A 24,023-nucleotide genomic window follows, 5' to 3' on the forward strand; every position below is an offset into this window, starting at 1 on the left:
ACTATTTGTATACTGCTCTCGAAAACCCCCCTGGATGCTCCTTACAAATTCTGCTCCATCTAAATCCCTAACACTGAGTGAATCCCAGTCAATGTTGGGAAAATTAAAATCTCCCATCACCACCACCCTGTTGCTCCTACATCTTTCCATAATCTGTCTATATGTTTGTTCCTCTATCTCACACTCACAGTTGGGAGGACTGTAGTACAGCCCCAACATTGTTACCGTGCCCTTCCTATTTCTGAGCTCGGCCCAGATTGCCTCACTGCTCAACTCCTCCATAGTGCCCTCCTTCAGCACAGCTGTGGTACCCTTTTTGATCAGTAATGCAACTCCTCCACCCCTTTTACTTCCCTTTCTTTCCCGCCTGAAGCATCTATAACCTGGGATATTTAGTTGCCAATCTTGCCCTTCCCACAACCAAGTCTCAGTAATAGCAATAACAATTTCATTTTCAGTCCTTTTACCAGAGATATCCCTTCAATGTGAACCATTCTGAGTCAGGAAAAGGGTGAGCTTGGATATCCATATTTTTGCTATAAGCAGTCCCTTTCTCCTGGAATTACTTACCTTTCCTCTATGACGTCCTGCTCAATGACTGGCATTAACAATTCAGCAGGAAATTATGAGGTATGTCCATGTGAGAATCTAACGTGTTCTCCAACACAACCGTTTTGCTTCACCACCCAAAGTGAATGGCTCTTTTTCTAATATGTACTCAGCAAAATCTATGTTCTCAATTTTGAACATTCCAGATCAGGTAAAATAGAAACAAGAAAAATTTGGAGAAACAGCTCTTTAGTTTGGGGCTATTCGAAATGCTAAATTGTTGACAACCAATAAAGGCACTTCAACAATTCTAATCAGCCCCCCAACTTTGCTCTAGAAGAATATTTCCACAGTATCCATGCAATACTTTTACACAAGCACACCAGCCACCTTAAACACAGAAACACAGAAAATAGGCACAAGAGTAGATCATTTAGCCTTTGATCCTACACAAACATTCAACATGATCATGGCTGATTATGCAATCTCAGTGTCCCATTTCCACCCTTTTCCCATTTCCCTTGAACCTGTTAGCCACAAGGGCCATACCCAGCTCCTTCTTGAATATATCAAATGAACAGGCCTCAACAGCTTTCTGTGGAAGAGAATTCCACAGGTTCAACACTCTCTGAATGAAGAAATTCTTCCTCGTTTCAGTCCTGAATGCGTTACCCCTTACTCTTAGTCTGTGACCCCTTGTTCTGGACTTTCCCAACACTGGAAACATTCTTACCTCATCTAGCCTGTCCAGTCCCAACAGGATTTTATATGTTTCTATGAAATCCCCCCTCATTCGTCTAAATTCCAGCAAGTTCAAGCCCAGTCAATCCAAACTTTCCTTAAACCTCAGTCCTATCATCCCAGGAATCAGTCTGGTGAACATTTGCTGGTGTCCTTCAATAGCAAGAATGTCCTTCCTCAGACTAGGAGACCAAAACTGCACACAATACTCAAGGTGTGGCCTCATCAAAGCACAAGAGCAAAGAACAAAGAAAATTACAGCACATGAACAGGCCCTTCGGCTCTCTCAGCCTACGCTGCCCATCCCAACTAAAACCTTGTACCCTTCTGGAGACTATATCTTATTTCCATCCTATTCATGTATTTGTTAAGATGCCCTCTAAAAGTCACTGCTTTATCTGCTTCCACCACCTCCCCCGACAGTGAGTTCCAGGCACCCACCACCCTCTGTGTAAAAACCTTGCCTCGTACATCACCTTTAAACCTTGCTGCTCACACCTTAAACTTATGCCCCCTAGTAACTGATACTTCCACCCTGGGGAAAAGTTTTTGACTGTCCACTTTGTCCATACCCTTCATAATCTTGTAGACCTTTATCAGGTCACCCCTCAACCTTCTCTGTGCCAGAAAGATCAACCCAAGTTTCTCCAACTTCTCCTCATTGCTAATGTGCTTCATACCAGGCAACATCCTGGTAAATCTTTTCTGCTCCTTGCCCAAAGCCACCAACATTCTTCTGGTATTGTGGCGACCAGAATTGAACATAATATTCCAAATACAGTTGAACTAAGGTTCTGTCAAGCTGCAACATTACCTGCCAATTTTTAAACTCAATGCCCCGACCGACGACGGCAAGCATGCTCTCTGCCTTGTTAACTACCTTCTCCACCTGCATTGCCACTTTCAGTGACCTGTATACCTGAATACGCAGTTCCCTCTTATAAACTGACATTTTCCCAGCCACCATCAGTTCTGAGGAAGGGTCACCAGACCTGAAACATTAACTCTGTTTTCTCCTCCACAGATGCTGCTGGACTTGCTGAGCTTTTCCAGCAACTTTGTTTTTGTTCCTGACTTATAGCATCCACAGTTCTTCTGGTTTTTACCTGGATCCCTCCGCCTATCAGCACCCTTAAGGGCTTTGCCATTTACTGTGTATATTCCATCTGGATTAGACTTTCCAAAATGCATTACCTCACTTTTTACCAGATTAAACTTCATCTGCCATCTCTCTGCCCAAATCACCACCCAATCTATACCCAGCTAACGATCCTCATCGCTAATCACAATTCTACCAACTTTTGCGTCATTGGCAAACTTACTAATCAGACCAGTTACATTTTCCTCCCAATCAATTATAAATATTACAAACTGCAAAGGTTCCAACATAGATCCCTGAAGAAGGCCACTAGTCACAATCCTCCATTCAGAAATGCACCCTTCCATGTTATCCTCTGTCTCCAATGACCAAGCCAGTTTGTTTTTTTTATCAATCTTGTAAGGTCATCTCTGACCTTCTGTATCAGCCTGCCATGAAGGACCTTGTCAAAGGCCTTACTGAAGTCCATGTAGACAACATACACTGCCCTACTCTCATGGATCATCTTCGTCACTTCTTCAAAAATCTCAACCAAGTTAGTGAGACGTGAACTCCCCTTCACAAAACCTTGTTGCCTCTCACTAATACACCCACTTATTTCCAAGTGGGAGTAAATCCTGTCTCGAAGAATCCTCTCCAATAATCTCCCTACCACTGACGTAAGGCTCACTGGCCTGTAATTAGCTAGATTATCGCTGCCACCCTTCTTAAACAAAGGAACAACATTGGCTATTCTCCAATCCTCTGGGAGCTCCCCCTGTAGCCAGAGACAATACAAAAATTTCCCACAAGGCCCCAGCAATTTCCTCCCTTGCCTCTCTCAGTATTCTGGGGTATATCCCATTAGGACCTGGGGACTTGTCTACCTTTATGTTTTTCAAGACCCCCCAATACCTCCTCCTTTTTGATCTCAACATGAAGCCAACTATCTACACACCCTTCCCCGGACTCATCATCTACCAAGTTCTTCTCTATGGTGAATACTGACGCAAAGTACTTGCCCATTTCCTCTGGCTCCATTCATAAATACCCTTTCCTGTCCTTGAGTGGGCCAACTCTCTGCCTCGCTACCTTCTTGTTCTTTATATATGTATAAAAAACCTTGGGGTTTTTCTTTATCCTGTTAGCCAGTGACTTTTCATGACCCCTTTTAGCTCTCTGACTCTTTGCTGAAGTTTCTTTCGACTTTCCTTGTACTCCACCCTTGCTTCATATGTTCCCACCCTCCTAGCATTGATAAATGCTTCCTTTTTTTTGATTAGGCTCACAACACCTCTCATTATCCAAGGTTCCCTAAACTTGCCAAACGTATCCTTCATCCTTACAGGAATGTGTTAGTCCTGAGTTCCCAGCAACTTACACCTGAAAGCCTCCCACATACCATATGTTGATTTTCCCTCAAACATCTACCTCCAATCTACATTCTTCAGTTCCTGCCTAACATTGTTGTAATTAGCCTTCCCCCAATTTAACACCTTCACCTGACAACTACACTTGTCTTTATCCATCATTACCTTAAAGCTTACTGCATTGTGATCACTGTTCTTGAGCTGCTCCCTGACTGAGATGTCAACCAGTTGGCCAGGCTCATTCTCCAATACTAGGTTTAGTATGGCCCCTTTCCTAGTTGGAATATCTACTTACAGTTCCAAGAAGCCCTCCTAGATACTTCTTACAAACTCTGTCCCATCTGAGCCCCAAGCACTAAATGACTCCCAGTCAATATACGGGAAGTTAAAATCACCGACGACAATACCTTGTCACTTACACATCTTTGCAAAATCTGCCTACACATCTGTTCTTATCTGAGCATCTCCCACTGGGTGTTGGGAGACCTATAGTAAACCCCAACCATTGCGATTACAAACTTTCTGTACCTGAGCTCTACCCATCTGCCTCGCTGTATAAGCCATCTGAGGTGTTATTCCTTAGTACAGCTGTGATATCTCCTTAACAAATAGTGCAACTCCCCCACCCCTTTTATATCCCCCTCTATCCAACTTGAAACATCTATATCCTGGAACGTTAAGCTACTAATCCTGTGCCCCCTCAACCAAGTCTCTGTCATAGCAGCAACATCATAGCTCCAAGTACTAATCCAAGCTCTAAGTTGATCTGCCTTAGCCTTTACACTTCTTGCATTGAAACAAATGCACTTCAGTCCACCAGAGCGACTTTGTTTCACAACTACACCCTGCGTGCTCTTCCTCTGAGTCTTACTGGCCCTATTCTCTAGTTTCCTGTCAGTCAATTCATCTTTACTTTGGTTCCCACCCCACTGCTGAGCTAGTTTAAATCCTCCTGAGTGACACTAGCAAATCTTCCAGCCAGAATATTTGTGGCCCTCCCGTCTAGATGCAACCCATCCTTCCCACCTGACCCAATCAGATCCCAATGGTCCAGATATCTGAAACTCTCCTTCCTACACTATCTGTTTAGCCACATATTGCGCTGTACTATCCTCCTATTTCTAGCCTCATTTGCACTTGGCACAGGGAGTAATCCTGAGATTACAACTTTGGAGATCCTGTTCTTTAACTTTCTACCAAACTCCATGATCTGCTGCTGCAGGATCTCATCACTCACCCTACCTACGTAAGATGGCCCTGTATAACTGTAGCAAGGCATCCTTACTCTGATACTCAATCCTCTTGCTATGAAGGAGAGCATGCGATTAGCTTTCCTTACACACTGCTGAATTTGTATGTCAATCTTCAGTGACTATTCCACCATGACACCCCGCTCTGGTTGCACCTCAACTTTTCCTTAACTGTCACTGCTCAGATAATAATCTGCTTTCCTGTTTTGTGACCAAAGTGGGCAACTTCACATTTATAGTGGATAACCTCACATTTACCACATCTTGTGGCTTTCTTTCCTGAGTACCAGATTAGGATGAGGAACTGAACAAAGACTTCACAATTTATTTCACATAGAATTCACTGGTAGCACAAAGAGACTTTCACCAGGGATTGATGTGAATCCAAAAGGGGCTGGATGTGAAATTGAGCAGGTCACTTTCAGGTCACAGAGGTCCAAGGTGAAGAATCTAACCAGATCACAGTATAACCCTAATCAATTAATAAGAGATGTTTCTCTTGAGGTGCAAAGAGATGAGGCAAATTGTTATGATCTGAAATATAAGGAACATTCACAGGCAATTTGAGATATATATAAGGAGGGCAGTTCTGTATGCCTGTTCAGGAAAGCGAATTAATGGCAGTTCTTTCAGATACTGGCACAATGACAATAAGATTCGATGACTATTGACATGATTTCCATTGACCATGAGAAGGTTTAATGTTACTTGTATCAATACAAGCTACGCACCAGATCTCCATGCTCTCCCTTGTCTCCTTTTTCTCCAGGTTTACCCTTTTGAAAGAGAAAAAAGAAAATTGACTTATTTCATGTGTACAGTAGGCATGGCAGGCAGGACAACTGGCCGCATGTTTGGGGGAGGGTGCGGGGGAAGGTGCTCTCTCTTTGTTTACAAACCAGTTAAACAAAAATATCATCAAACTGTACTAAAGTTCCTTTATTACTCTGTATTGACTTTAAATGCTCCTTTTCCAATAACAGGTCTACTCTTAAACATGGGATTTAAATCATGTCAGTGTAAACTGACACTTAGTTAAAAGAAGTCCTTCTATAATTGGAGGATTTAAAAATAGGAACATACTGCACAAAAATTCTCCAGGCTGTTAATTGTTGACATAGATATTTCAGCTTAACACCTCATTATTTCAGAATGAATATTGGTAAATGTAACTTAACTAATGGCAGTCACTAGATCTCCGAACTGTTCAATGCACTGGGCAGAATCAATCATTTAAAAGTGTTGACGTCTTGGAGACATACACTTGCGTTACTATTAAAAAATGTTAAGTAGCAGGAAGCAAAGTGTAGAGTATCTAACATTGCCATGAAGGATCAGATTTCAGCATCAATGGGCATCTCAGCATCATGGCTCCACAATCAGATGTTGACTGAAGTACAAAAATACCTACTCACACATCAGAAAAAGTATCTCCCCAGCTTCATTCTTCCCTTAGCCCACCTACATTCTGTACATTCAACTATTCTAATCCTCCCTTCCATCTCATATCTTCAGGAAGCCTTCACTAGATGAAGCACACTTTTTACAGGGCTCATCCAAAATCCTGTCACCTTTATCCTAACTTAGACCAACTCATTTACCAAACAATGAATCCCTACAGTCCAGAAAGAGCTCATTTGGCCCATCAGGTTGCTACTGACCCTCTGAAGAGCTTCCACTTCGAACCCCGTAATATGCAGGGGGTTTTTACCATGGCTAACCCACCTAACCTCTGCATCCTGGACAATATGGGAAATTTTTTTTAGCGTGGCAAACCCATCTAACCTGCACATTTTTAGTGTTGGGAAGAAACTGGAGCACCTGAAGGAAACCCACATAGACACAGGGAGAAATTTCAAACTGCACACAGACATAGTTGCCTAAGGCTGGAATGAAACCCAGGATTCTGGTGCTGTGAGATAGCAATGTTAACCACTGTGTCACCTTGTGTTCACTGAATTCTGCAGGTGTGGATAATGAGACAGATTAGACAGAATGGTAGAACTGGTTAATCAAAAGAGACTGGATTAATTAGGACGATATATACTGAAATTTAGAGGAGTGAAGGAGAATTTCTTTACCCAGAGAGTGGTGAGCCTGTGGAATTCCCTGGCATAGAATATGGTTGAGGGCCAAACATAGAATATTTTCAAGAAAGGCTTAGATATAGTTCTTAGGAATAAAGTGATCAAAGGGTATTGCATGGAATTATGATGTTATGACCATATGGCTAAAGGAGACAGGACTAGCAGCTTAACATTCCTGGATATCGCTGTTTTGGAAGGGGCAGAAAGGGAAACAAACGGGGTGGGGGAGTTGCATTGCTCATTAGAGGTCACATCATGGCAGTGTTGAGGAAGGACACATTGGAAGGATTTTGCATTGAGGCGTTATAGGTAGAGCTCAGGAACAGGAAGGGTGAAATCACAATGTTGGGAGTTTTCTATAGACCTCCCAACAGGTCACATGAGACAGAGGAGCAGATATGTAGTCAGATCCTGGAAAAGAGTGAAAAGAGCAGGGGGTGACTTCAACTTTCCTCTTATTGACTGGGGATCCCTTACAGCCAGTGGCTTGGATGGAGAGCAATTTGTTAGTTGTGTCCAGGACGGTTTTTTGAGGTAATTTTGTTTTGGGACAGCATGGTGGCTCAGTGGTTAGCACTGCAGCCTCACAGCACCAGGGACCCGGGTTCGATTCCAGTCTCAGGTAACTGTCTGTGCGGAGTTTGCACACTCTCCCTGTGTCTGCATGGGTTTCCTCCGGGTGGTCCGGTTTCCTCCTACTGTCCAAAGATGTGCAGGCTAGGTGGATTGGCCATGCTAAATCACCCATAGTGTTCAGGGGTGCATGGGTTATAGGGGGATGGGTCTGGGTGGGATGCTTCAAGGGGCAGTGTGAACATGCTGGGCCGAAGGGCCTGTTTCCACACTGTAGGGAATCTAATCTAATCTAATCATACGTCAACAATCCAACGAGAGAGGAGACCATACTAAATTTGTCACTATGGAATTAGCCAGGACAGGTGATTGATGTTTCAGTAAGACAGCATTTCGGACTTAGTAACTATAACTCCATAAGATTTCAAGTAGTCATAGAAAAGAACACAAGTGGCCCTCGGGTGAGGGTGCTTAATTGGGCAAGGGCCAATTACACCCAAACTGGACAGGAACTGGAGAATGTGGATTAGAAGCAGTTATTTGAGGGCAAATCTACAGCTGGTGTGTGGGAGGCTTTTAAAGGCCAATTGACGAAAGTGCAGAACGTGTATGTTCCTGCTGAGCTGAAGGATAGGAATGGCAGGATTCAGGAACCATGGATGACAAAGGAAATTGTAAGGTTAGTCAAAAGAAAAAGGGAAGCATATGACAAATCTAGGCAGCTACAAACTGGCGAAGCCCTGGAGGAGTACAGAAATTAAGAAGGAGCTTAAATGTGAAATTAGGAAGGCAAAAAGCCAGCAAGAAATGTCTTTAGCAAACAGGATCAAGGAGAATCCCAAGGCTTTTGGTGCATATGTTAGGAGAAAACAGGGTAACAAGGGAAAGAGTAGCCACTCAAGGACAAAGCAGGGAGGTTATATGTAGAGCCACAGGAAGTGGGGGAGATCCTGAATGAATAATTTGTATCGGTTTTCACTGAGAAGGGCATGACTACTGTTGAGGTCAGGGATCAGTGTGTGAATACTCTAGAGAATGTCAACATATTGAAAGAGGGAGTTTTGAGTATCTGAAAAAGCACTAAGTTCAACAAGTCCCCAGGACCAGATGGAATCTACCCCAGGTTGTTAGACAGGCAAGGGAGAAAATAACTGGGGCATTGGCAGATATCTTCACATCTTCATTGACCACCGGTGAAGTTCCAGAGGACTGGAAATTAGCAAATGTTGTTCCCTTGTTTAAGAAAGGATGTAGGGATAATCCAGGAAACTTTAGGCCAATCAGCTTGATGTTTGTGGTGGGGAAGCGCTTGGGGAAGATACTGAGGGACAAGGTATATGCGCATTTGGAGGAAAATGAACTAGTTAGTGACAGGCAACATGGTTTAGTCCCAGGAAGGTCATGTCTCACCAACTGGATTAAATTTTTTGAAGAGGTAATAAGGGTAATTAATGAGGGAAGGGCTGTGAATGTAATTATATGGATTTAGTAAGGCATTTGATAAATTTCCACAGGGCGGGTTAGGACAAAAACTAAAATTACAGGGGATTTGCGGTGGCCTGGCTAGAGAAACAGAAAACTGGCTTGGTCACATAAGACAGATGACAGTGGTGGAAGGTTTTTTTTCAGAATGGAGACCAGTAGCTAGTGGTGTTCCTCAGGGGTCAGTCTTAGGTCCTTTGTTGTTTGTAGTGTATATAAGTGATCAGGAGGAAAATGCATGTGGTCTGATAAGCAAATTTGCTGATGACATGAAGATTGGTGGAGTTGCTGACAGTACCAACAATTGTGAATGTATACAACAGGATATAGATCGATTGGTGACTTGGTCATAGAAATGGCAGATGGTGTTTATTCCAGACAAATGCGAGATGATGCATTTTGGAGGATCAACTTTAAGTGGGGCAGCACGGTGGCTCAGCGGTTAGCAGCGCAGCCTCACAGCGTCAGGGACCCGGGTTTGATTCCAGCCTCGGGCAACTGTCTGTGTGAAGTTTGCACACTCCCCGTGTCTGCGTGGGACACGTTGAGGACCAGGAAATCGGAAGTTTTGGAGGAGGTGGAGGGCGTGGGTGGTATCACAGACATAGGTGAGGAGTTCCTGGGCCATGGGGGAGAAAATGGAGGCTGGATAAGTGCAGATAAGTTTGGTGGGGCAGGAGCAGGTGGAGACAATGGGTTGACCAGGGCAGTCAGGTTTGTGGGTTTTGGGAAGGAGACAGAAATGGGTGGTGCGGGGTTGGGAACAGTGAGGTTGGAGGCTGTGGGTGGGTGGTCACCTGCAATGATGAGGTTGTGGATAGTTTGGGAGATGCTGTTTTGGTGGTCGGGGGTGGGGTCATGATCAAGGGGCAGTAAGATGAGGCATCAGAGAGCTGGTGTCAGGCCTCGGAAATGCATAGGTCAGTGCGCCATACTACAAAGAACAAAGAACAAAGAAGCCTACAGCACAGGAACAGGCCCTTCGGCCCTCCAAGCCTGCGCCGATCAAGATCCTCTGTCTAACCTGTCATCTATTTTTTAACGGTCTGTGTCCATTTGCTCCCTGCCCATCCATGTACCTGTCCAAATATATCTTAAAAGACGCTAATGTGTTTGCATCTACCACCTCCGCTGGCAACACATTCCAGGTACCCACCACCCTCTGTGTAAAGAACCTTCCACGCAAATCTCCCTTAAACTTTCCTCCTCTCACTTTGAACTCATGGCCCCCAGTAATTGAGTCCCCCACTCTGGGAAAAAGCTTTTTGCTATCCACCCTGTCTATACCCCTCACGATTTTGTAGACCTCAATCAGGTCCCCCCTCAATCTCCATCTTTCTAATGAAAATAACCCCAATCTACTCAAACTCTCTTCATAGCTAGCACCCTCCATACCAGGCAACATCCTGGTGAACCTCCTCTGCACCCTCTCCAAAGCATCCACATCCTTTTGGTAATGTGGCGACCAGGACTGTACACAGTACTCCAAATGTGGCCGAACCAAAGTCCTATACAACTGCAACATGACCTGCCAACTCTTGGACTCAATACCCCGCCCAATGAAGGAAAGCATGCCATATGCCTTTTTGACCACCCTATTGACCTGCGTTGTCACCTTCAGGGAACAATGGACCTGAACACCCAGATCTCTCTGTTCATCAATTTTCACTAGGACTTTTCCATTTACTGTATAGTTTGCCTTGAATTAGATCTTCCAAAATGCATCACCTCACATTTGCCCGGATTTGAACTCCATCTGCCATTTATCTGCCCAACTCTCCAGTCTATCTATATTCTGCTATAATTTCTGACAGTCCCCTTCACTATCAGCTACTCCACCAATCTTAGTGTCATCAGCAAACTTGCTGATCAGACCACCTACACCTTCCTCCAGATCATTTACATATATCACAAACAACAGTGGTCCCAGCACAGATCTCTGTGGAACACCACTGGTCACAGGTCTCCAATTTGAGAAACTCCCTTCTACTGCTACCTTCTGTCTCCTGTTGCCTAGCTAGTTTTTTAATCCATCTGGCTAGCACCCCCTGGACCCCATGTGACTTCACTTTCTCCATCAGCCTGCCATGGGGAACCTTATCAAATGCCTTACTAAAGTCCATGTATATGACATCTACAATCTTTCCCTCATCAATCAACTTTGTCACGTCCTCAAAGAATTCTATTCAATTGGTAAGACAGGACCTTCCCTGCACAAAACCATGTTGCCTATCACTGATAAGCCCATTTTGTTCCAAATGGGAATAGATCCTATCCCTCAGTGTCTTCTCCAGCAGCTTCCCTACCACTGACGTCAGACTCACCGGTCGATAATTACCTGGATTATCCTTGCTGCCCTTTTTAAACAAGGGGACAACATTAGCAAGCCTCCAGTCCTCTGGGACCTCACCCATGTCTAAGGACACTGCAAAGATATCAGTTAAGGCCCTGGCTATTTCCTTTCTCGCTTCCCTCACAACCTGGGATAGATCCCATCCGGACCTGGGGACTTGTCCACCTTAATGTCTTTTAGGATACCAAACACTTCCTCCTTCCTCATGCCAACCTGACCTTGAATAAGCAAACATCTATCCCTAACCTCAACATCCGTCATGTCCCTCTCCTTGGTGAATATCGATACAAAGTACTCATTAAGAATGTCACCCATTTTCTCTGAATCAGCGCATAACTTTCCTTCTTTGTCCTTAAGTGGGCCAATCCTTTCTCTAGTTACCCTCTTGCTCTTTATGTATGAATAAAAGGCTTTGGGATTTTCCTTAACCATTTTTGCCAGCAATATATATATAAATATCTCATGTCTTCTCTTAGCCCTCTTAATCCCTCATTTCAGATTCGCTCTACATTCCCCATATTCTTGCAAAGCTTCGTCTGTCTTCAGTCACCTAGACCTCATGTATGCTTCCTTTTTTCTCTTGGCTAGTCTCACAATTTCACCTGTCATCCATGGTTTCCTAATCTTGCCTTTTCTATTCCTCATTTTCACAGGAGCATGTCTCTCCTGCACGCTAATCAACCTCTCCTTAAAAGCCTCCCACATATCAAATGTGGATTTACCTTCAAACAGTTTCTCCCAATCTACATTCCTCAGATCCTGCCGAATCTTGGTATAGTCGGCCTTCCCCCAGTTTAGTACTCTTCCTTGAGGACCACTCCTATCCTTGTCCATGAGTATTGTAAAACTTACGGAATTGTGGTCACTACTTCCAAAATAGTCCCCTACTGTAATATCAACCACCTGGCCAGGTTCATTCCCCAGCACCAGGTCCAGTATGGCCCCTTCCCGAGTTGGACTACATACATACTGGTCTAGAAAACCATCCTGGACACACCTTACAAATTCTGCTCCATCTTGACCCCTAACACTGAGTGAATCCCAGTCAATGTTGGGAAAATTAAAATCTCCTATCACCACCACCCTGTTTCTCCTACACCTTTCCATTACCTGTTTACATATTTGTACCTCTATCTCACGCTCGCTGTTCGGAGGCCTGTAGTACAGCCTCAACATTGTTACTGCATCCTTCCTATTTCTGAGTTCTACAACTACAACTGCGCCTCGCTTGTCTGCAGGCTTTATGGTAAGGTTGGGATTGGAGAGGAGGGAGCAGAGGGCTGCACGTTCTGTGGGGGAGAGGTTGGAGTGGGTAAGAAGGCCGGAGATGTTGAGGCGATTGATGTCTCAACAGTAGTTGGAGATGAAGAGGTCAAGGGAGGGTAGGAAGCCTTGGGGTGGTATCCAGGAGGTGGGAGAAGGGGTCAGTAGAGGGAAGGCTAGTTGATGGCCTTTTTCTTGTTGGAATATGCTTTAACTATCCTAAAGAGGGAAGTTGTTGTTTTGTGTCAATTTAAATTGTGTGGTTTCCAGGAAACAAATGCTTTCCTTTGGTGTTGTGACTTTTTGTGGAATGGAATGATGTTAATTAAGAATATTGATGATTTCTTCTAATTCTATTTCTGTATCAGTCTAAATATGCTGTATGCAAACACAAATACTGAAGATAATGTTACTTTCTGACTACATTATCTCGCAAAGGAGTCAGTGAGAATGAAAAAGATCCCCATAAACCATAGAGTAGCCCCTGTCAAATCAATAAGCAGCCCTGAGAAAATCTGAAGAGCACACAAGAAAAATTATTTTCACCCCTAGTATGTATGCATAGTTACACTCTTTCGAAATGAGCAACAAACTGCAGAACAAGGCAGAATTCTCAATGTAACTCAAATGCTATGCTTTGCATTCACAATTCACAGATGCTTCACTCTGAGCAGGAATTCCAGCCTTTCTTCGTATTTAACTCACTGCCACATCTCTTCCAGGCATGCCCACCTTGAAGCAGTCCTGTTCCTCTCTCTGGCAGGATTTCCGTTCCAATCTCTCTTCTTGCCCACTGACTTTAATTTTACTGTCACTCCTGTTGTTTGACCAAATGTTTGCTAAGATTTGTTTCTACAGCCATATCACATTCCTCAAGTTCAGAGGAAGGGTCACCAGACCCAAAACGTTCACTCTGTTTTTAACTTCACAGAGGCTGCCAGACTTGCTGAGCTTTTCCAGCAACTTTGTTTTTAATTCAGTCTTTTAGCAAGGCCAATCAGAAACAAGATGATTGATTTTTCAGTTCCCCAGGTCACTGTTCCAGTGCTCCAAGGTCATTGTCTGACCTCTAGTACAACGTCCTGCCATGATGTAGAAAAAACTTAATATTATGAGAACTATGAGACGGGCAGCATGGTGACTCAGTGGTTAGCACTGCTGCCTCACCGCACCAGGGACCTGGGTTTGATTCCAGGCTCAGGCAACTGTGTGTGTGGAGTTTGCACATTCTTGCCATGTTTGTATGGGTTTCCTCCAGGTGTTCCAGTTTCCTCTTACAGTCCAAAGATGTACAATGTAGGTGGATTGGCCATGCTAAATTGCCCATAGTGCCCAGGGGTGTTTAGGTTAGGTGGGTTAAACACAGGAAATTAGGGGAATGGGTCTGGTTGGGATGGTCTTCAGAGGGGCAGTGTGGACTTGTTGGGCCGCATGGCCTGTTTTCACACTGTAGAGATTCTATGAATAAAGTATTCAACAGATATTTATCATCTTACCGCAAAAGTTATCACTAAAAACCTGAAAAAATGTTAGTAATTCTGTGCTGGGATCCTGAGTAATTCTATAATTACCAAGTGATAATGGGAACTGCAGATGCTGGAGAATCTAAGATAATAAAATGTGAGGCTGGATGAACACAGCAGGCCCAGCAGCATCTCAGGAGCACAAAAGCTGACAAAAGCCTCGACCCTTCATCAGAGAGGGTAATGGGGTGAGGGTTCTGGAATAAATAGCGAGAGAGGGGGGAGGTGGACTGAAGATGGAGAGAAAAGAAGATAGGTGGAGAGGAGAGTATAGGTGGGGAGGTAGGGAGGGGATAGGTCAATCCAGGGAAGACGGACAGGTCAAGGAGGTGGGATGAAGTTAGTAGGTAGGAGATGGAGGTGCGGCTTGGGGTGGGAGGAAGGGATGGGTGAGAGGAAGAACAGGACTGACCTATCCCCTTCCTACCTCCCTACCTATACTCTCCTCTCCACCTATCTTCTTTTCTCTCCATCTTCGGTCCCCCTCCCCCTCTCTCCCTATTTATTCCAGAACCCTCACCCCATCCCCCTCTCTGATGAAGGGTCTAGGCCCGAAACGTCAGCTTTTGTGCTCCTGAGATCCTGCTGGGCCTGCTGTGTTCATCCAGCCTCACATTTTATTATCTATAATTACCTACTCTGTTTCTGGACACCTAAGCCACTGTTTTTAATCAATTACTGGTGTGAGTGTTTACGGACTATTCCTAATTACCCGCCTCTGTCCAAGTTTTTCCCAATCTTTGATCTGTACATCCTTGCTTATTATGATCTGCCTGCACTGCTCATAAGCAAAGCTTTTCACTGTATTCCGGTAACATGACAATCATTCAATCAACCTTGAACTGTTGCAGTCTAAGTGATGTTATATTCTGTTAAGGACAGAGTTTCAGGATTTTGACGCGGAATCAATGGGGATATGTATCTTAGTCAGGATGTTGAGTGACTTGGGAGTACTTACAAGTGGTCATGTTGCCTTGTATATTCTGCCATTGCCCTTGTAGACAGAAGTGATCACGAGTTTCGAAAGTGCTTTTGAAGGAGCATTGATGAATTTTTGCAATGCATATTGTAAATGGTATACATTGCCGTGACTGAGTTATTGGTGGTAGAGTGACAGAATGTTTGTTGATGTGATCGAGCTGCTTTGTCCCTAACGTCACAAGCTTCTTGAGTGCTGTTGGAGTTGCACTCATCCAGGCAAGTGGAGAGTATTTCATCATACTTCTAACTTGTGCCTTGTAGATGATGGACAAGCTCCGGGCAGTCAGGAGGTGAATTACTCACTGATTCCTAACATCCAACCTGGCAATGATATTTAAATGACAAGTCCAATTCAGTGTCTGGTTGCAGCCCAATGGTATCAATGTGGACTTCACCAGCTTCAAAATCTCCCCTTCCCCCACCGCATCCCACAACCAGCCCAGTTCGTCCCCTCCCCCCACTGCATCACACAACCAGCCCAGCTCATCCCCTCCCCCCGCTGCATCCCAAAACCAGCCCAGCCTGTCTCTGCCTACCTAACCTGTTCTTCCTCTCACCCATCCCTTCCTCCCACCTCAAGCCGCACCTCCATTTCCTACCTACTAACCTCATCCCACCTCCTTGACCTGTCCATCTTCCCTGGACTGACCTATCCCCTCCCTATCTCCCCACCTAAAATCTCCTCTCCACCTATCTTCTTTTCTCTCCATCTTCGGTCCGCCTGCCCCTCTGTCCCTATTTATTCCAGAACCCTCTCCCCATCCCCCTCTCTGATGAAGGGTCTAGGCCCGAAACGTCTGCTTTTGTGCTCCTGAGATGTTGCTTGGCCTGCTGTGTTCATCCAGCTCCACACTTTGTTATCTCTGGTTGCGATGTTGATAGTGGGGGAAATAGCAATGGGAATTCTATTGAATCTCAAGGAATATGACATACTGCTAGCAACAGTTATGGTTTACAATGGCGAAGAGTAGGAACTTTACATTCACAGATCTTCAGAATAAAACAGGGAAGGAGAACAATGAAATAAGCGGGTTGTAACAATTAGAGAAAAGAATCCTCTTTTCAAAAAAGTAGATGTCTTTCAGGGAACAACAGAAATGATTTGCTCATAGTTGGGAAGGAAAAAGTAGATGATTATTTGACTAAAGGCATTCTGAAGGCTTCCAAATAGTGAGAGTTGAAAATCTGCTGGGAAACCGCAGAGACATAGTATAACAATAGAGTTATAGAGAGAATACTACTGCATTGGGACACTTTAATCACACAAACATCATTTTATTTTATTTTAACTTGTTGGACGTGAGTGTCATTGGCCGGGCCAGTTTTTATGTGAATGTTGCGGAACATTGTGCAGTCATTGGCAAGCATCCTGACTTCTGGCCTTTTAGAGGAAAGGTCATTGATGAAACAGCTGAAGATGGTTGGGCCTGGAACACTCCCCAGAGAACTTCTGCAGAGATATTTTTTTAGATTAGGTTCCCCACAGTGTGGAAACAGGCCCTTCGGCCCATCAAGTCCACACCGCCCCTTGCAGCATCCCACCCAGACCCATCCCCCGATAACCCACACACACCCCTGAACACTATGGGCAATTTAGCATGGCCAATCCACCTAGTCAGCAAATCTTTGGACTGTGGGAGGAAACCAGAGCACCCGGAGGAAACCACGCAGACACAGGGAGAATGTGCAACTCCACACAGACAGTTACCTGAGGCTGGAATCGAACCCGGGTACCTGGTGCTGTGAGACTGTTGTGCTAACCACTGAGCCACTGTGCCACTGGGAATGAAATGATCAACTTCCAACAACCACATCCATTTTACTATGTCGTAGTAAAGACTCCAAATATAGAACATTATATAGAACATTACAGCACAGTACAGGCCCTTCGGCCCTCAATGTTGTGCCGACCTGTCATACCAATCTGAAGCCCATCTAACCTATACTATTCCATGTACGTCCATATGCTTGTCCAATGACAACTTAAATGTACTTAAAGTTAGCTAATCTACTACTGTTGCAGGCAAAGCATTCCATTCCCCTTACTACTCTCTGAGTAAAGAAACTACCTCTGACATCTGTCCTGTATCTTTCACCCCTCAATTTAAAGCTATGCCCCCTTGTGCTCGCCGTCACCATTCGAGGAAAAAGGCTGTTATTATCCACCCTATCTAACCCTCTGATTATTTCATATGCCTCAATTAAATCACCTCTCAACCTTCTTCTCTCTAACGAAAACAGCCTCAAGTCTCTCAGCCTTTCCTCGTAAGACCTTCCCTCCATACCAGGCAACATCCTACTAAATCTCCCCAGCACCCTTTCCAAAGCTTCCACATCCTTCTTATAATGTGGTGACCAGAACTGCACGCAATACTCCAAGTGCGGCCACATCAGAGTTTTGTATAGCTGCAGCATAACCTCTTGGTTCCGGAACTCGATCCCTCTATTAATAAAAGCTAAAACACTGTACGTCTTCTTAACAGCTCTGTCAACCTGGGTGGCAACTTTCAAGGATCTGTGTACATGGACACTGAGATCTCTCTGCTTATCTACACTACCAAGAATCTTATCATTAGCCCTGTACTTTGCCTTCTGGGTACTCCTACCAAAGTGCATCACCTCACACGTGTCCGCATTAAACTCCATTTGCCACCTCTCAGCCCAGCTCTGCAGCTTATCTATATCTCTCTGCAACCTACAGCATCCTTCATCACTATCCACAACTCTACCGACCTCAGTGTCGTCTGCAAATTTACTTACCCATCCTTCTACGCCCTCATCCAGTTCATTTATAAAAATGACAAACAGCAGTGGACCCAACACCAACCCTTGCGGTACATCACTAGTAACTGGTCTCCAGGATGAACATTTCCCATCAACTACCACCCTCTGTCTTCTTTCAGCAAGCCAATTTCTGATCCAAACTGCTATATCTCTCACAATCCCATTCCTCTGCATTTTGTACAATAGCCTACTGTGGGGAACCTTATCGAATGCCTTGCTGAAATCCATATACACCACATCAACCAGTTTACTCTCATCTACCTGTTTGGTCACCTTCTCAAAGAACTCAATAAGGTTTGTGAGGCATGACCTACCCTTCACAAAACTGTGCTGACTGTCCCTAATCAATTGATTCTTTTCTAGATGATTATAAATCCTATCTCTTATAACTTTTTCCAACACTTTACCAACAACTGAGGTAAGGCTCACTGGTCTATAATTACCAGGGTTGTCTCCACTCCCCTTCTTGAACAGTGGAACCACATTTACTGTTCTCCAGTCATCTGGCACTATTCCTGTAGACAATAATGAGTTAAAGATCAATGCCAAAGGCTGGGCACTCTCCTCCCTGGCTTCCCAGAGGATCCTAGGATAAATCCCATCCGGCCCAGGGGACTTATCCAAAGTGGAGAAATTTCCCCCAATTCCGACGGGCTGCAGTTTTACTCTGGCTCCTTGGAACCACACTCAGTCAAAATGCCCTTTACGTCAAATGCAGTCAACACCTCACCTCTTGAGTTCAGCTCTTTTGTCCATGTTTGAACCAAAACTTTAACGAGGTCAAGATTGGGATCATCCAGAAGAAATCAATATTTCTCATCTGTTTTCACTCGGGAAAAGGAGAATATAGTAGAGGAGAAGACTGAGTTACGGGCAATTAGAATTAAAAGGATTGAGGTCAGTAAGGGGGAGGTGTTATCAATTCTTGAAGGTGTGAAGGTAGATAAATCCCCTGGGGCAGATGGGATTTTTCCGAGGATTCTCTGGGACGCTAGGGAGGACATGGCGGAGAATTTGGCCTCGATCTTTGAGTCATCATTGTCTACAGGTTTCATACCAGAGGACTGGAGGATTGCAAGTGTTGTGCCCTTGTTCAAGAAGGGCAGTAGAGATGATCCAGATAATTATAGACCTGTGAGCCTTACGTCTGTTGTAGGAAAAGTTTTGGAAAGGGTTATAAGAGATAGGATTTATAATCATCTAGCAAGCAACAATTTGATTGGAGATCATCAACATGGATTCGTCAAGAGCAGGTCGTGTCTCACAAACCTCATTGAGTTTTTTGAGTAGGTGTCCAAGCATGTGGATGAGTGAAGGGTAGTTTACGTGGTGTACATGGGCTTCAGTAAAGCCTTTGATAAGGTTCCACATGGTAGGCTATTGGAAAAAAATGCAGAGTCTTGAGGTTGAGGGAGATTTAGCAGTTTGGATTAGAAACTGGTTTTCTGTAAGAAGGCAACAAGCGGTGGTTGATGAAAAATATTCAGCCTAAAGTCCGGTTACTAGTGGTAAGGATCTGTTTTGAGACCACTGCTGTTTGTCATTTTTATAAATGACTTGGACGCAGGCATAGGTGGGTGGGTTAGTAAGTATGCAGATGACACTAAAGTCGGTGGAGTGGTGGACAGTGTGGAAGAATGTTGCAGGTTGCAGGGAGACTTGGATAAACTGCAGAATTGGGCTGAAAGCTGGCAAATGGAGTTCAATTTGGATAAATGTGAGGAGATTCACTTTGGGAAGAATAATAAGAAGACAGAATACTGGGTCAATGGAAAGGTTCTTGGTAGTGTGGATGTGCAGAGGGATCTTGATGTCCATGTACATAGATCCCTGAAAGTTGCTACCCAGGTTGATTAGTGCTGTTAAGAAGGCTTATGGTGTGTTAGGTTTTATAGGTAGAGGGATTGAGATCCGGAACCGTGATGTCATGCTGCAACTGGACAAAACGCTAGTGTGGCCTCACCTGGAATATTGCATATAATTCTGGTCGCCCCATTACAGGAAGGATGTGGAAGCATTGGAAAAGGTGCAGAGGAGATTTACCAGGATGTTGTCTGGTCTGGAGTGAAGGTCTTATGAAGAAAGGCTGAGGGACTTGGGTCTGTTCTCATTGGAGAGAAGGAGGCTAAGAGGATATTTTAATAGAGACATACAAGATGATCAGAGGATTAGATAGGGTGGACAGTCTGAGCCTTTCTCTAAGAATGAACACTTCAGCTTGTACAAGGGGACATAGCTACAAATTGAGGGGTGATAGATTTAAGACAGATGTCAGAAGCAGGATCTTTACTCAGAGAGTGGTAAGGGTGTGGAACACCCTGCCTGCCAATGTAGTGAACTCAGCCACATTAGGGGCTTTTAAACAGTCCTTGGATACGCATATAGATGATGATCGGATAGTGTAGGGGGATAGGCTTAGATTAGTTCACAGGTCGGCGCAACATTGAGGGCCGAAGGGTCTGTTCTGTGCTGTATTGTTCTATGTTCTATGTTCTAAACTAAAATGATCTTCAGTGAGCAGGTTATTGGTAAATATTAATGGTTTTAGTTGGAGCTGCCCCTGTTTTAATAAAACTCATCTGGACTGTGAAGAAGAGCCACATCCCAGGCACAGAAGTGCATGCAGAAATACTAAAGTTGGGATCTGATTGCACAATTCAGACAACATCTGAACATTCAGCAGCCACCAAGGTAGGATTACTCCTCACAAGTCTTAGAAGGAATCCCAGCACATTGGGTTTTTCTCTCCTTCCATGATCAACCTCGCCTTCACCAACCCCACCTGCACCCATACCATCTGTAGGACCTTGTTGTGTGTTTTCATAGGTGGCTGCCTAGTATACTCCCCTCCAAGGATCTGACCTTCAGAGCAATCAGGTTCAGCTGCAAATCATACCATGTTGTCGCACTCCATGAGACAAAATAGGCTGCACCTCATAATGGGGAGATAGGAAGTCCTCAAGACTTCGCCCAGTGGTCTCCAAGTGTGTTGAAATGGATTTTTGGCATACGTTGACATACTTTGTTGGTAATATTCTATATGTTGATTGTAAATCTAAGTGATTAAAAGAAGAGATGGCTTTCTGTGTGGCGTTCTGTTCTCCAAAGGCAATACTGATGATTACACCAACCACTGCTCTCATTTATTCTTCAGATCTGTGGAACTTATCACTTCCCTCTTCCACTCCCATATTCCAAATGGTTCCCCATTTTCCTCAACCTTGTCAACTAAACCACAACCCCATTACTTAAGCTTTTCAATAAAACAAGAAAATGTTCAGAACCTTAAGGATTAGGATAACTTACAGGCATTCCATATTGCTGCAGAGAGTACTCTGAAGACATCCCCTGCAAGAAAGTAAGAGGCACAGATATTACCATTTTCTGTCTTGTTTTGATGTACAGCCGTTGCTTATGAAGTGACGTTTCTGATGGATTTTCTCTCAATAACTTTATGCCCCCCTCCAAATCCAGTATTCCTACACTTCACATAACTGTGCTAATGGCAGCTCATAACTGACAGTTGTTACATTGCATTTGGGGACAGTCCAATACCTACACACTAGAAGACTGTCGTGTAATATGTATTTAGTAGTGTCACGGTTGTGTGCATAAACATGGGTTGCGTACTCAACTGGGTTTGGCTTCTGTATACTACAGACGTATCTCTACCAATATTGCCAATCTTGCTGAGTTTCTCAGCTCTTTTGGCTTTTATTTCAGATTTCCAGCATCCACAGTATTTTGCTGCTGTATTAGACAGATTCATTGAGTTTCAATCGCCATTAACTATCTAAAACTTTTACAAACTATCTTTAGGGCAAGAAGAAGGGCTATTCCATTCCTGCCTTACTTTAGGATGAATGCAGATGTGAAGCCACAGTTTCAGGCCAATAACAATTTGGTGCAGCTAACAGTTTTGTTATGTTCAGCAAAGTCCATCAAACCAATGCATTCTGTAACAGATGCAGTTTGTCACACCTAATCAAAAGCTGTTCAGTCTTCCTTGCTAGCTGTAGAACGTGACAACAAAGGAAACTGGGTGCCCACGTGCGGGGAATACGGTGCCAAAGTCAAACCAGAGATCAGAACATAACACAACAAGATGCTATAACACCAGAGCATTGGCACCAGTGCTTGTAATATCACTTGTAACATAATAAATGGGGCATGGATAATGTAGAATTGGAAGACCTAACACATTTGTTCCACCTTGTTCAAATATATAATTACAGTCACAGGCACGTCTGAATGTCTGAGCTGGCATTAAGATATTTGGTTACAGCAGAAGAGCATATTTCCAACTGAATTTCATACTTCAAATAAGATGGTGCCTGAGGCTTTTACACCATAAAAATACATGTTGCAACGTTGATATTATTAGCATGACTGACAGACTATGAGACATAAAAAACAAATACTACCTTTGCATATTTTCACTTCCATTCACAGACTGCAATACATCATAAGCAACTCCAAAACACAGGGATAGCTCCAACCTTCTGATCTCTCCTTCAAAGAACGGGATTTCAAACAAAGGCTTTCTTGTGGAATACTGTGGTTTGAATTCAGGGTGGTTTAATTTGTTTTTTGAATGTTTTGCACAGGTTACAATATTGGATATGAGAAACAATCAATACAATGAAAAACCATGAAACATTTATATCATGAAGTAAGATGATTCAGCTCTTTATTACTCCATGACTGGATGATTCATTGAAAAACTGAGCTCATTAATGGAAATCAGCTAATCTGAAATTCAATCAAATCTCCAACTGCAAACTGCTTCACTGAAAGTCAGGCGATTATATGTGAAGCAATACTTATTGCCCATTCCTCATTATCATTGAATCCACAGTGTGTGGAAACAAGGCATTCAGCCTACCAAGCCACACACACACACACACACACACACACACACACACACACACACACACACACACACACACACACACACACACACACACACACACACACTCACACAAACACACACACTTTTTTCTGCTCTCTCTCCTGGCATTGGTTTGGCAACCTCCTAGCACGCACGGTAACTTTCCAGTCTCTTTTGGTGGCTTCCTGGCAATGGGGTGTCACCGGTGTGGTGTGGTGTCAAGGCCCAGTGCTGACTGGAAGCTAGGTGCCAGGTGGTCAGTTGTACTGAACTTTATTTCGGTAATGCTAGACATTTTATTTCTGCATCATCTAAAATCTTGTAACCAAAGAACTTGTGCCTAGGTATTTTTGTATCTGAGTCGGCCCTGTAATTAGCAATGCATAATCTTTTGGTTATACTCATTGAGCATGTGTGACAATAAAAGTTATTCTATTCATGCTGGGCATAGTGATTGAGATTGGCTCTGTTCTGTAAATGCCCCACCTATGAGCTTTAGGCAGTGATCAGGAGCAAAGGTTTGAACTTGCTGCTCTGTAAAGTTGATTTGCAAACATGCAGTGCATTCAGCAGCCAGGCCATCAGAGAGACTGGTACTTTCTGTTCTGAGAAGAGCCCTCTTTCTTCACTCTGTCTTCTCTAGGATAAGGAACTTTTCAGTAAGGCCTTATAATACTCTTGCAATTTTAGTGTTGTATGCAGAGTGTTTACCATAATGTATTTTGGTAGGAATTGTACCATCTTATTTCTAGAATATAAATTCACCATGCACATTTGTCCTATAGGCTGTGGTCCTTAAACAATGCAAAGTTAGCCTAACATCGTAAGTGACCATGCTTCCAATGGAGGCCGATTAAAAAATTTTTTTCATTTATAATAGAAACAGTTGAAAAAGGCAACTCACCAGTCCTGGTGGGCCTGGAAGCCCTGGCAATCCAGTATCACCCTAAAACAGAAGTGATGTGTGAAAAATTGTATGAAAATCTGATGGGCCAGCCAAGGAAAGAATGATTGACAACACTTTCAGCTTGTTTACCATGGTAGCTGCTCTCTTTTTATACTGGCTACACAGCTGTTTCAGAAGGCTGACTCAGATTC

General features: G+C 43.8%; 1 protein-coding gene across 2 annotated transcripts in view; it reads right to left on the bottom strand.

The window, feature by feature from the left end:
* The window catches only part of LOC125452853 (collagen alpha-1(XXII) chain-like), a 444,116-nt gene that overhangs the window by 134,593 nt on the left and 285,500 nt on the right, over positions 1-24,023 (bottom strand). For both annotated transcript variants that reach the window (XM_059645502.1, XM_059645503.1), the window contains 3 exons: positions 23,830-23,871; positions 21,341-21,382; positions 5,720-5,764 (listed from right to left, as the gene is read on the bottom strand). In XM_059645502.1, coding sequence (XP_059501485.1) covers positions 5,720-5,764; positions 21,341-21,382; positions 23,830-23,871 — 129 coding nt within the window. The remainder of the gene's footprint in view (positions 1-5,719; positions 5,765-21,340; positions 21,383-23,829; positions 23,872-24,023) is intronic.

Source organism: Stegostoma tigrinum, chromosome 4 (assembly GCF_030684315.1).
Source record: "Stegostoma tigrinum isolate sSteTig4 chromosome 4, sSteTig4.hap1, whole genome shotgun sequence".
In the NCBI taxonomy this organism is placed as follows: Eukaryota; Metazoa; Chordata; class Chondrichthyes; order Orectolobiformes; family Stegostomatidae; genus Stegostoma; species Stegostoma tigrinum.